This window comes from Falco rusticolus, chromosome 3 (genome assembly GCF_015220075.1).
Source record: "Falco rusticolus isolate bFalRus1 chromosome 3, bFalRus1.pri, whole genome shotgun sequence".
In the NCBI taxonomy this organism is placed as follows: Eukaryota; Metazoa; Chordata; class Aves; order Falconiformes; family Falconidae; genus Falco; species Falco rusticolus.
The window spans coordinates 93422288-93436443 of NC_051189.1; the positions used below are offsets into that span (position 1 = coordinate 93422288).

Here is a 14156-nt window from a genome sequence, read left to right on the forward strand (position 1 = left end):
AATGCACTTTCTTACATTTGCTGCTAATATTGCAGGGTAAACTCTTATATAGCTGTTCTGTCAGCCAACAACCCTGCTCATGCAGCCAGCTGTAGCTTGGCTCATGTCTTTGGGATGGGTCCTGTGTATTCCTGACTTCATGCCTTTACCCAGTATTTGGAAAGAACGGTGCAAAGGAAGTTAATAGTAACATCCTACAGGCAAAGACAGTTTGTGGAAAGAGTTGGTTGAGGGCTTCCTGCCACAAATATGGAATCTAGCCTTCCTTTCCATGTGAATCCCTTTTCAATCAGGAGATAGGACACCAGGTAAGCTGGTACAAGCCTTTTGTCTACAGGCCAGGACTTGATTTCTTTAAAAAACTGCCTGCAACTTCAGGTTCCACCTCACCAATAATAGCTTGCAAAGGCCTAGTTTTAGTAGCTTTAGAAATAGTGTAAATAACCATTTCCTGAAAGTGTAAACGGGTTCCTCCTGTACTCATTATGGCACCCTTTGCAAGCAGTTTTGCTTGACTTCCCCCCCCCCCCCCCCCCCAAGTGAGCTTTCAGGATGGAGTATTTCCAGTTATTTTCTTTTTATATACTGGTACTATTTCTCACCCAACTCTGTGCTGCTAACGGCTTCAAGTAAAACCCCCACGACTCCGACCACCTCTCCATCACTTGCCGGGTCTTCTACATCTTTGAACTTCCACTGCAGTGAAAGCGATGGAGAGGACCCTACCCGCAATGCCACATGCGGCGCCTGTGCGGTCTGTAACTACCTGCATTTGCAAACGTCCCTTGATTAGACACGGTTATCCTGCAGGTCCTAAGCTGAAAATTTCGCGTCCTTTAGGTTTCGTCAGCCGGATGGATGCCTGACTCCAGCAGGGAAAACGCACAAGGACGAAAGTTTTCTGAGGCAACGAGCAAACCGAGCAGAAGCTGACTGCCGCACGGAGCCGCGGGCTCCTGCCTGCGGCCGCCGTACCTGGTGAGCGCCGGGCGGGCGGGAGGAGGAGGAGGAGGATGCACGGACATTTCCGCGGCCAGCGGGAGAGCCCCTATCAATTCCCAGAGCCAGCGGCTCCGGACGCGCTCCAGCCCCGAGCGCACGCCGCGGAGAGCCGCCGGCTGCCCCGGGGGGGGAAGGGGGGCGCACGGGCCGGCCGGCCAGGCCCGCCCGGGAGAGCCCGAGGAGAGCGGCGGGAGGGCGCGAGGCGCCGCGTGGCACCTGGCCGCCCCCCCCCCCGCCCGGGGTATCCCGCTGCTGCGCGGCCGGTGCGCGGCGGGCCAGGCCGGGCCGGGCGGGGGAGGGGGGGAGGGAGGGGGAAAGTTGCGCTCACTCCGCTCCTTGGAGGCGCCCCTCCCCGCGCCGAGGCGAGTGAGAGATGCTATTTGCAACAGGCGGCCGCCGCGGTAGCGCGTCCCCGGGAGAGGAGCCGGAGCGACACGTGATGTGTCTCCTTATCAGGGTGCGCGGGGCAGCGCGGGGGCGGGCAGGGGGCGGGGGCGCCCGCGGAGCGCGGCGCGGCGGGGTCCCTAACCGTGCCCATCTCTCCCCTCCAGGGAGGCGCGGAGGACGGGAAGTTAGCGCGGAGTTGATGAACTTTGCACATCCACAGAAACGCCATTTTGATTCCTTTTTCCGGAACAAGTTTGCGGCTCCCTCCCGTGCGCGCTCCCCCCGGCGCGCCCCCGCGCCCCCCCGGCGGCCCATCCTCCCGGCATGTCGCGGCGCAAGCAGCCCAGCCCCAGCAAAGTCCGGCGTAAGTACCGCGGGGCTGCCCGGCCGCGCTCCCGCACAAAGGGCAGGAGCGTGCCTTAACTCCGCAGGGTTCTCTTTTGGTTGTTGGTGTTTGTTTTGTTTTTTTTTTTTAATTTTATTTTCTTCTTTGCTTTTTCTTAAGGGGGGGAGAAAAATGAGGAAAATAAAATTCTGGAAGGGGGCAGGCGCGGGGGTGAGGACGTTGCAGCGTGTTGGCTGGTCGTGCGACTTCTTTAAAAAATGAAATGCTTGTTGGTGGGGGAAAAGTTTCCTTTAAAAAAAAAAAGAGGAGGAAAAAAGTTTGGCTGGCAGCGGTGGAGATGATGATGAGTTCGTGCAGCCTCCCTCTTCCCTTCCCCCGCTCCTCCCTCTCCTCTCCTCCCTCCGCGGCTCCTGTGTTTTTTTTTTCTTTTTTTTTTTTTTTTTTTTTTCCCCTTCCCTGTTGCAGACTTTCTACCAACCAGCAGCACCAGCCGCGGCGTTTTGCCTTCAGGACCTGATGCTCATCCATATTAAACCGTCTGAGCTCAGGAATCCGGCCAGATCATCCCCCCCTCCTGCTGCAAAGTTTATTTTTAACCAGCCACCGCCACAATTTGGATGGGGCTGCGAGGAAGCAACATCTTCTAGCCCGGCTCGCCCCCGTCTCCCGAGCCCGCAGCCGCTTGCCTTTTAACTTTTCCTTCGGGCTTACTTTCCTGCCGGCGGTGGCGGCGGGTCCCGCGGCGGCCCCTGCCCGCTTTTCCCGGACGGGAGGGCCGCGCCGGAGCCGGGCAGTTGGGATGAAGGCGCCCCTTCTTCGCAGGTAGAGCCGGCTTGCGCCGCGCATCTCTCCGCTGACTTTCCGCCCCCCGTGCCCCCCTCGGCGGGGCCCGCCGGCCGTGCCAGCCCTTCCTCGGCACCCCGGTCTCTCCCTCTCCTCTCCCCCCCTCTTACTTGATTCTATTTTTTTCCCCTTTCCTTCTCTTCTACGCCCCCCCGGGGAGGGACGTGCGTGTCCTTCCCCTCCCGGCCTGCGCGGCGGAGGGGAGCCAGGCCCGGAGAGCGGGGGGTGGGTTCCCCCCGCCGGTCCTCCCCCGTGTACCCCCGGTCCCGTTGCCTTTGTGCGGTGCCAGGAACACATCCCTGCGCGGCGGGGCCAGCGGCGGGCAGGGACGCCTGGGCGGCGTCACCACTACAGGAAGGAGCCGGGCAGCATCCGAGGAGGGGGGGTGTCCGGCCCAGGGCCACACTCGCCCCTTTCACCCCCCATCTTGCCGGGTGGGGCGCGAGGGGAGCAGTGGAGCCCCCCCGCCCTCGCAACGGTGGTGTTTCGGGTGAAAACAAAGTTTCGGGCGGCGCGGCAGCCGCCCCCCCGCCGGCGGTGCCCGGTGCGGATGGGAGCCAGGCGCGACCCGTCTCTCAGGCGACTGCGCTGCCCATCGCCGTTGCTACGGGCCGGGACCACCCCCCCCCCCCCCCCCCCCCCCCCCGTCCTCCACGGCGGGGCCGCGGTGGGGATGGATGCGAGGGAGACCCTCCCGCCCGGTTAGTGCACGGGGTTGGCCCGGGTGCCCCCCCGACCCCCCGTCCGCGGCGGTGCGGGGGCCGGGCCGGGCGCGGCGTTGCTGGGCAGAGCAGAGCGGAGCCGGGCCGGGTCGGGGCGCACGGCGCGCCGAGATGCTGCAACTTTTTTTTTTTCAGCAGAGGAGGGAGGGCGGTGGATTGAACTTTGTCATGTCGCAGATAAGTTTCCTCTGGCTTCTTCTCCCTGCACTTCTCCCCCGCCTCCCGTCCGCACGCACGCTTGCTTTTTTCTTACTTTTTTTTTTTTCCTGCCTTCTTTTTGCCTTTTTTTTTTTTTTTTTTTTTAATTTTCCCCCGTTTCACCTTTTGTCCGCGATATCTTTGCCGGCTCGGCATCCTCGCCAGGGTTCTGTAGGAGGAGGAGGAGAGTGCTTCTCCTGGCTCAGCACATTTCCCGGCCCGCTCCGCTGCGCACCCCGCGGAGGCCCGGGCGCCTCCGTGCCCCACCGTGCCCCGCCGGGCTGCCTGGCCCGGGGCTCGTGGTCCTGCCCGCCGAGGAGCCAGCATCCTGCCCGGCAGCCGCTCGGCTGAGTTCCGGAGGGAAGCAGGGGGAACCGGCCATCCAGTTTGAATCCCGACTCCCTCTGTTCGCCTGTTTTGTAGATGCCATCGAGCATGGTTACTTTCTCAAAGTAGTTACACGTCTAGTTCGGTGTGATTTGGCAGCTGTGGACTAGGAGGGACAGCAAACAGTTTTCTTCCCATTCCAACATCCATCCCTGTGCCTTGGAAAAAGAATTCGCTTATTAACAGGAGCGGTGGCTAAATAACGCTGTCTTGTCACCCCTGCAGTGCACAGTAGACAGCTGTTATGGTGGCTGAAGTTTTTTCGTTGAGGTCTGTCGTTTTGACACAAGCACCGAGTTTTGTTACCGCAGTTCCTGTTTTCCACAGGGTCAGCGTGCGTGAAAGGGATGCAGTGACTCAGGGTCAGGCCAGCCATATTTGTTTTAGGTTTTAATTTTCCCTTTGAAGACTTAAGGGTATATAGTCTTTTCTTGGTGTGCCTGCATAATGCCGATTAGCCTTAACGGGAGTTGGGTACATCCAGGGAAGAATAGGCCCTTTTGTTTGTTAGAAACCCAGAAACAGCATGAATCCATCATCCAATCAATCAGAGTACCAGGGCTCTCCCTCACCTGCTGGCAGGGACACATCCAGCCTCCTCTCTTGCTGCGGGGCAGCTGTGCTGGGCCCAGTGCAGCTTCTTCTGCTCCCTCACCTTCCTCTTCCTGACAGCTGTATTTGGAGCTGAATTCTTACTGTGTGGTTGAAAGAACACCATCCTTGAAGTACAGTCAAGTAAACTTCTGCTCTAATTTCACAGGCAGCTTCTTGTTGTCAAACTGTTGTTTGTGCATCAGTAGTGACTGTTTACGTAGCCACTTTTACACATTTCTTTTACTAAGTAATGAGCCTAAAGAATATATATATATATGTATTTGGCTTGGTATTAAGACAGAATATAACAGGGTGTTTGCTGACTGTTTTTCTGTGTCTTTTCTGTTTGTGGTGGTTGTTTTTTTTGTCACCCGGACCTGGGTGTTTGAAGCTTTATTTGCTTGCAGATTTCAGTGTAGTGAAACATCGTATTCTGACTCAGCTTACCTAGGTTGCGTGCCCATTTTTAACTCTTTACAATATTCAGTGATCCTCTGACAAAATGGCTTTTCTTTTTGATTCTGAGAGTCAGGAGATTCTTGGAAGTTTCAAAACTGGGAAGGCTGAATGTCTTCACTATCTGTTAGCAATATATATAATCTCCTTTGCTACCAAAGGCAAGTGCAGTGTTGCCCAAGGCATAAAAACATTGACTTCTGTAGTGCTTTTCTCAGTCCTTAAGGATTTTATGACTTTGCCTATGCTGAAGTTGCACTGCAATCGTAACAGTAGCTTGACTTCAGCCCATGAAAGTTTCTTCTTAAGCAGAAATAATTTGGATTGCTCTCAATTGGATTTCCCATTTAAATAAAAAGCTGTTTGTGTATTTAATATTGTATAGGTTAAAAACATATAGATAAATCCCTTTGGTTGTATTCATTATCCCTTGTAAAAGTAGGTGGTGCTTAGAAGGTCATAGGATAAGTGTTGCTAAGCAGCTAAACAGAAGGATGCTAAAATTAACCTGAGTGTTTTTGTAAGGGATTCACTTTTTAAGTTGCAGTAGTTTTTTTATTGACTTAAAATACATTTTTTGATAGTAAAACATCTGAACAAATACTTAAATGCATAAATAAAGCTTTCCAGGGGATTGTATCGAGTGTATGAGTTATCTACACACAGGAGAAATTCCACCGTCCCCCAGTATGCCTAAATTTTACCAGCATTGGGCCCTTGATTTGTGCCCTTTGCAAATGTCCTTCCAGAGTTATCTGTTGCTCCAAGAGCATCTGATGTATGTTGGATAGCAGCCTGTAGGGACAGTCTTGGGAAAAAAGAAACTGGAAAGGTTCCCCGGGAACAGGCAGAAAACAAGTAAATCCTGTTAGTCTGAAATCTATGCATGTGCAGAAAAAGCCCCTTTTAACTTTTTGATGAATGATGCCTAAGTTTGGAAATCCGTGTTTTAGGTGTACACTCTTAAAACATGTGAAATCATGTCTTCTTTCAGGGCAGTGAAGGTTGTTTTAAAATGAGTGTATTATTGGACCATGTTACTGGACCAGTTTGAGACAGCTGCTTTGATGATGTGGTAGCTTCTTTCTTGGGAGATTATTGTCTGTAGAGGGAGGATGGTGCTGCTGCTGCTTTCGGTTCTCCTGAAGGTAGTGAGAATGCCTGTTGCTCTGTGTCTTTTCCCTTTACCTCCTTTCTGAATTCAAGCAGGACGGTCAGTCATGGGATCACAGCTCACAGCTTTAAAAAAATTACGCTTTTCCAAGAGTATTCTGCAGCTTGGAAGGGGGCCAGAAACTGCTTTGTGTTCTTTTGAGTACAGCTTCATTGTGGATGGAGTGCCCAGGTACCCTGCAGTTTTCCTGGGAAGTGTCTGGAGGAGCAGATGTAAACTTTGAGGGTGAGGAAGGAATTGCCTTCTGTGACTGTCCGACAGCTCATTTCTTATTTTGGGGTGGGAGATGTGACTTGCCAAATTGTTGTTCAGCATATAAAGCAGATTTTCTTTGGGGAGGCGTATAGGAATCCTTTCTGTTTGTGTGTGTGTGTGTGTTGGGTTTTTTGTTTGTTTGTTTGAGATAAAATATTCTGCGTAAACCACCACCTATGGGAGCTGTGCCCCCCTCCCCATTTAGCGGCATCTTTATAGGCTGTAATTTGAAAGGCAGGACCTTGGAAATGCCACTGTCTGGTGATACACTGAAAAGTTAGCTATTTGTGTGGAGCCAGGCAGGGCTTGAAACTTGCAGAGCTTTGCCAGGCCGGGTTTGGTTATCAGCGTTTGATTACAAATGAAAATAGGTGAGGTTGGCTGAGGTGGGAAGTGCTGGCTCCGTTCTGGGGTACTTCTGAACAGGAATTTCAGGAGCTTTGACTCTTTGTTCTTCTTCAGTGCAAGAAATCTGATGATGGCTTATCTTTGATGTCTGCCAGTCATGATGTTTTTCCCACCTGAAGGTGTTCCTCCACCCCACCCTGCAGCTCTGTTTTGAATAGCAACATTTGAGGGCCAGTGAGTTAGAAGAGGGCAGACTTCCGAGGCAGTAGTGCCAGAGCATCTTATCCCCCTTCCCTTAGCGCTTTACACAGAGCAGGGTGACAAACTTTATTTAGAGCTTGTGCTGATGCTTTATTACGAAATGTTAAAAGTACAAATAATTGCCAGCTGGGGCATATGCTGTGGACGCCCGTTGGATGGCTTGTTCATGTTGTGCTGGAAAAGGGTCAGAACAAGGAAGAGGGCCTGGACAAAAGGGAGAGAAGAGTCAGTGGGATACTTGGCTCGTGGCTGTGCTGGTGATAAACCTGTTAGAGCAGCCTCCTGCAGTCAGAAAGGAATTGTCCTGATGTAACTGAGCAGCACCTAGACCTGTGCTTCCTTTAGAAACAACATAGGCTTTCTGGTGTATCCTGCTTTTTTTTTTTTTTAATAGTGGCATTTCAGCTTTCAGGTTGGCCAGCCTAGCAATCAATAAAGGTGGTTGCCTTTGAATAGGTGCTTTACACAAAATAACTAGTTGATGGGTGGAGACTGTTTATTCAGAGTGATTCAACTAAGTAAGGCCGAGAGAATCTGAATACCTCTTTAAAGATGCAGAGAAAGGCAGCTGTTTTAACAACAGGATTCACCTGCAGAGTCCTAGCCATCTGCAGAGGTGCCTACACCGAGGGAGAAGAAAAGCTGTCAGAATCCCCCACGGGCGTTGTTAGCCTCCTGAACTAAAATGGGTATTCCAAGGACCATTAGAGAGGGAGGCCTTGGTACCTCCACCCCCATCCCTGTCTCCTTTGCTGATCTTCCCATAGAAGCATGTGGAATGCAGCTTTCAAACTCTACTTTTCCTGCACCTAACCTTCCTGAGCTAAAATGTTTTGTGTTTAATCTTACTTACTTATTTAATCTCAAGGTTTTGAGACATCTTTTTCCTTTTGAAGAAGACATACCCACATCCTGGTGTCTGGAGTATCTTTGAAGATCCATTTGCACGAGGGATGTTACTTGTGCAGGGCTCAAAAAGTGTGGGAGAACTGCTTGCACGCAGTCATCAGGTGACTCCCCAGTGTAATTTCCGTCAGCTTTGAAAAATTGAATTTTGACTTTTGAGTCACTCTGGGTAAAAAGTATGTTAAACATCTTGGACATTTTCTATGCCAGTGTGCCAGTGACTTGGTCATTTGGTTCTACAGGAAAAATGTATTTTTTAATAGCGGGATTGCCAGTCTCTGATACATGTAAGACTTCTCCATTTGTTGTCTGCTGGTGGATATTTTAAAAGGTGTTAGTATGTGCTTTCTTGAAGCAGTACAAACCTACTTGTAGGTGTTTTAGGAATAGGTGGCCTGCATCAGTCATCAACAAAGCTTTTTTTTTTTAGTTAATTTAGGTATGTGCTTCCTCTCTGAGATGAGAGAAGCAAGATGTTCACGTTGAAGTGTAGCTGGCTTTTATCGAGTGTGATTAGCTGGGTTTAACTCGACCCCTTGTTAGTCCTGTTTCGTAGGCAGGTGATGTCAGTGTTCAGATGTATCGGTACCTGGGAGTGCTTTGCTCAGAGCGCTTGCATCACAGCACTAAATTCCATTCCTGTGTTCAGGCCGAACTCCTTCACAGTCCTAACGTTACAGTTTGGATAAGGGAGAACTGCTTTGGATTTTGCACCAATAAGCAGCAGTACTTCCTTGTCTTTCCTTTAGGGAGCAACATCACTTTTAGTTTGGACCACTCACAGCTTTGGGTAGGGGAAAGAGCCTAGCTTTAAGTTCCTCTTTCTGTTACACAAACTGTATTTTCTTCATTAAATTAAGTTCATTAGGTCTCATTGCTCATAGTGTTTTAAAAACATGAGAAGCAGCCAGGACATGAATACCTGTGTGCTCTTCCTTTGTGTTTGCATTTTTTCCTGATGTTGATGCATTTGCCTGTGTATTGAGGACCACAGGTGGCTGTGGTGTCTTGTGCATGTGCTTGCCTGCTTTGTCCCCTCCTTCTCCCCAGAAGCACTAAGGTATCCTGAATTGCTGTGTACCTGGATGACTTGCAGCACAACTCACATATTTTACTGTCTATACATCTTGATGCTTTCAGATGGAAGGAAGAAGGGCTGCGGGAGGAAGCTTGCTTTTTAAGTGAGGCACTGAAGGTCCAGGAAGTGGAAGCACATGCCGTAGCAGCTGGCTGTGGAAGAGATGTGGCTGGGTTACTGAGGGCTTCCATTTGTGAAGTTTTGACTGTATTTTCCAGCAGAAGTATGAGTGCAATGACAAGTGCTTCTCTACAGAGATGTAATTTACGCTTTGTATTTAGTTGATTTGGAGGGTGTATTTCTTTTGGTCTTTTTTAACAGCTGCAGGTATCATTTGTTCTTCTTCCTTATTAGATGGCCCAGTCAAGTGTCGCTTAGTACATATTACTACATTTCCAAGTAAGGTTCAAAACTGTGGTCCTTGGCAGCTTCTGGAGCAAGTCTTGGAGCAATTTCCAGCTTTTACAGCAGATAGGTGGCTTTTCTGCTTGGTAAGGTCTCTTCATGGTCTTTGAACAGTTAGGAGTCTTTGACTGTTGCAAAAGGGTAGAGAGAGCTGTATCACAGCGCCCCTATTTTCCCAGAGTAAACTCGGATTGTTGTTGGGAACTGTGCTTTTCTTTAAATAGTGAGGAATTTATTTTGCTATCAGTGCTACATACACTTTGTGGGAGAAGTCTTCCTTGTCTCCAATGGGAAATGGCAATGTCTTTTTGTTGAGCGTGAAGTGGCCACCACGTTTGGCCTAACCAGAGGGTGAATTTTGAGGGGTGAGTGAAATGATCTGTACCTCAGAGTGGATGCCAGTTACCTTGGGAGGAAGCCATGCAGATTATAAACTCTGCAGGAAGGAACTGGTGGATTCTGTAAACTCTGCAGCTCCGTTAACTGCAGTTCAAGCAGTTCTCAGTCTCTACTTGCAAAGCTTTTGGAACTTGTAAGCTCTTTAAATCTAGCGATTGAGGATTTTGCATGGTTTCCTTTTCCCTCAAGAAAGAAAAACAGAAATAAATGGCAAAGTTACTAATTTTAAATGCTCAGAAGTCAGCAAATGAAAATTAAGGTGTTCGTAGAACAGTTAAGTGGGCCAAGATGAACACAGATCATGCCTCATTATGGTTGGTGTTGTGTTTAATAAATCAGTAGATGCGTACGTAGCATGTAGAAGTGGAAAACATGGCTTCATTCAGAGCAACAGCAAAATTCATTCAGGCTTCACTGGACTAAGATTTTATGTGGTGTATATACAGCTGAAAGTTCTTGAGCATTCATAGCATGAAAGATGCCAGGAAACTTTAAAAAACTGAAATGCTAATAGTGTCTATGTATTTTCCTGGTGCTTGAAATTCCGACAGGTGTAGTTAACAGAGTCAGCGCGTCTGTTTTAGGAGCTTGTTTGATAAACAGCAAATTGAATTTGTGATATAATAGCCTATTTTGACTAAATTATCTCCATCCTCGTTTTGGGCATCGCTGAAACAGTGTGGCCATTGCTGCATCCCTTTTCTAAATCCTAGAGGCTGTGCTTTTACTTTCTTGAGTATATTTGCACTGGTGAGTGGGAGGAGGACTTGTCCTTCCCAAGCCTGTCCTTCTCTGCAGGAAAAGGGGAATGTAGAGAATTCTCCCTGAGGATGGATCTGGGACAGAGATGGCCCCTGCATGTTTGGGGCCAGAGTTTTTATTTACATCGTTGCGTAACTCTTAATCTCCATAGAGAAAGGTGTGGGTTAGTAGATTTGCAATGTGGCAGACTTGCATGTGGCCGTGGTCTGCCTGATAGTATTGCATAGTAGATGTACCAATGCCTGCCTGGGGTCGTCCTGGAGTATTGGGTGACCCTGTGCAGAAGGATCTGCTGTTGCCAGACTTTCGACCTTGTGCATTGGCAGTCTCTCTTGTGCCTGCACTGCCAGAATTGTCTGACTTGCAGTAAATGTTTCTGTTTGTGTGCACACTGTCTTTTCAAAATGATCACTAAAAAGTATTTGGGCCAAAAATAATTTACACTGGACAATAAGATACTAGCAGCATGTGCAAACTGGACGCTGTAGTTACTGTCCCAGCTAGTAGCTCAAATGGAGCTGCACAGCCCAGTAGCCCAGATGTGGATTAGAAAAGTCCAGACTGCTGATCTGAAAATTTCCACTATTTTTGGTAATGGATGTTTATATGAGCGGCCTAATCCAAAGACCCAAGAAGTGAGCTGGTGGTGGTCTCTGTTTAATTCCCAGTATACAGATGCCAAGTGTTAATGCTCTGATTTCCTACACTGTAAACTCTTCGGGGCAGGGATCAGCATTCAATTACAGAGTTTTGAAAAGCCACCTAACACATTGTGGAACTGACCTGTTCGGCACTACCTCAGTATAAATGTTTAATTAACTATCTTTTTACCCCATAGCGGAACCTTTCCAGATACCAAGGTTGAGGCATGCTGGAAACCTGTGCTGCTGTGGTGTGTGCTTATAAACGGAGAGCTTTGGTTGCAAGGCAGAATTTGGGCAGTTCTCGTAAATGCCTTGTTTGCACACAAAGGACAGAGCATTTTTTTATTTTGTTATTTCTTGGGCAATGTAGGTGCACGTATATGCATGTGTTCAGGGGCCTGCGTCTGGGTGTTCTGTTCAGAAGCAAATGCACTCCTAGCTTTAATATGTGTTTTAAAGCATCACAGTCAGACCACGTCCTTCTCTGTCCCTTTTGCTTTAGGTCTGTATGTAAACGTGACAAATGTCAATGTTCTGAAGTTGAGAAATTGGAAGAAGAAGCTGGGAACAGAAAGATGTTGCCCCCTCAATACGTCACCATCCCAAAACTGAAATGAAGTGCAATTGCTGGCTCTTGCCATTCACAAAGTAATCTAATTCTCTTCCCTTGACTGACTTGCGTTGTAGCTTTAAACCGAATTCTTAAATCATCCTAACGGTGATGTATGTATCATTTGCTATGTTTATAGAACGTGAAAGCATATGGAGTAATGGAAACATCTAGAAATTAGACCTCCAGAGAAGACTCCCATTTTAATCAGGTTACTTACTTGGATTAAACCAACCCAAATTTAAAACATGTGGGCTCATGTACTAAACTAGTTGCATTTTCAGCACTCCAGGGGTCTGTCTGGGAGTTTATCGGTGCGTTGTTGTAGTCTGCTCCAGCCAGATTTGTAGGAACACCAAACTTGGTGTTACTAAGGTTGGAATAAGCTGATGTCAGATTTTTGTCCACAGTGCATAGCAAGTAGAGGTCAAACACTTGTACAGCCGGTGATACTATGACTTGTTAAGAATGTACACAGCAGGTCGCTTTTCAAAACATCTTTTGAAAAGCAGCCTGTGAGAGCAGTGCCATGTAGAAGAGACATGCATCTTCCTCTGGCATCAGCAAATGGATGCATCCTATCACATTGGACTGCTGAGCGTGTTTAGTCATGTTACTGTAATAAGCTCTGGGAACAGGAATGGGTTCTGCCCTGTTGCGCTTCGGGAAGATTTGAATGAATTTGACTGGTTTGTTCCAGGGAAGCTCGTGTTCGTATCTGCTGCTTTTGTGCTTGGTACAGAGAAGGAAGGAATCGAGTTTGTTTCTTGGCTGAAGGGGGCTTTCTTTGCAGTTTAGGATTGCTAACATTACTGTACTTAAATTCTTATTCCTTAGAAGAGTTAAAATTAAGATTGTAAGCGACTCCTGGAATTGTTAGTGTTTCTGTTGCTGGCAGTGTACAGAATTGTTAGTGTTTCTGTTGCTGGTAAGTGTACAGATCTGCTTGGTTTTGAGACTCCGCTTTACGCAGGTAAACCAAGTATTGGGGACCCTTCTCTTGCTTCCAGCTGTAGCCTTCAGGCATCCTTATTTCTCCTGCCCCGGTGAATCATACTCCATCATACGCAGATGTAAATTTTAAATGTGCTGTGGTGGGGGTTACTGCCTTTATCCTTTTCTTTCTGCCTTAACACATGTGTGTGTCGGAGGCAAGTCCAGATCAAGCCAGAAACTTTGAACACAGTTACAATTATGCTGAAGTGGGTTGTTCCATTTAAGTCAAAATACTGGCATGGGCAAAGCTAGGGGAAGTGCTTCAGGACTGGGGCCTGCATTTAACTTTCAGAAAAAGTATTCCTGACACAAGCCAGAATCTTTAACCTGTGTGAGCTGCAACTCCAAACTCATCTCACTGACTTCAGTTTCTGACCTACTTGAGAGGGTGCTGCTCAGCCCAAGGAAGTGTCACAGGTCTCACAGCCTGAGAAGAGTTGGCTGGGAAGAGAGTTGGCAAGAAACGTGGCTTTGAACCCAAACTTCTTCAGTACGCAGTGTCTGCAAGAGTTAAACGAAAGCACTCCAGCAGCTCATGTGCTCTCTGTGTGTGCATACTTTCCTAATCTTGACATGGGGTCTGAGCTGCAAGCTCCGAGGGCGTACGTGAAGTTGGCTTGGCTGTCACCTCTTCACTCCCTGGATCTGGCTGCAGCTCAGCACGGGGACGCTCCCTGCCGCTGGGATTACCGGTTGCAGATAGCCAGCTGCCCAGAACCTGCCCCATGGGGTTTGGGTGGGCCGAAAGGTGCCCTGGCCCGCCTCGCCTGCCCTCGCACTGCTTCCTGCCCTTGTGGGGAGCAGCAGAGGGAAGAAGTGCTGCGGCAGCCCCTTTCCTGCGCCTGGAAGGTGTCGATGTCTTGCACCCGCCTTGTGCTCTCGGGTTGGGCCGGGTGAGCTTCGTCCTGCTCTGCCATCATTGTTTGTCTGGAGAACAGCTGCCTCCAAGGTTGGGACTGTGCTTTACAACAGGGGAACAGCTGTACGGAGCAGGGCCTGCGGGCCCATCGCTGATGCTGGCAGGCTGTCCCTGCGCGTGGGGGGACGGAGGACAGAGCATGCGTTTTTCTCCTCTAGGTGACAAAGTCCTAAGGGCAGCTTGGCTCTCTGGGAAGAAAAACTACGGTTCCTTCAACCCACAGCACACTGTCAAAAATCACTGAGTGTTTTGGACCAGAGGCTGGAAATGAAAGCTGCCTTCTATTTTTATTTTTTTTTTCACTTGGATTTCCTTGGAAAGGCTGCCAGTGGCCACCTCACCCCACCCTGCAGGCGTGCGGGCGGGAGTGGGGGTAGCCGGCAGGAGGGAACATCACCAAAAAGGCAGAGCAGCTTGGCTCTTGGCCACGCACAGGAGCAGGAACAGCTGCCTAGATGGCCCCC

At 49.2% G+C, this 14156-nt stretch overlaps 1 protein-coding gene across 6 annotated transcripts in view; it reads left to right on the top strand.

The window, feature by feature from the left end:
• Positions 1 to 1328: 1328 nt before the first annotated feature.
• The window catches only part of RREB1 (ras responsive element binding protein 1), a 135127-nt gene continuing 122299 nt past the window's right edge, over positions 1329 to 14156 (top strand). For 2 of the 6 annotated variants that reach the window (XR_005103199.1, XM_037380398.1), the window contains exon 1: positions 1484 to 1753. Coding sequence is in view for 2 of the 6 variants with exons in the window: in XM_037380398.1 (XP_037236295.1) it covers positions 1714 to 1753 (40 nt within the window). In the remaining 4 variants the exon portion in view is untranslated. Of the gene's footprint in view, positions 1460 to 1483; positions 1754 to 2177; positions 2558 to 14156 lie in introns of those variants that run through there. The other 4 variants (XM_037380396.1, XM_037380395.1, XM_037380394.1 and 1 more) reach the window with 3 other exon arrangements.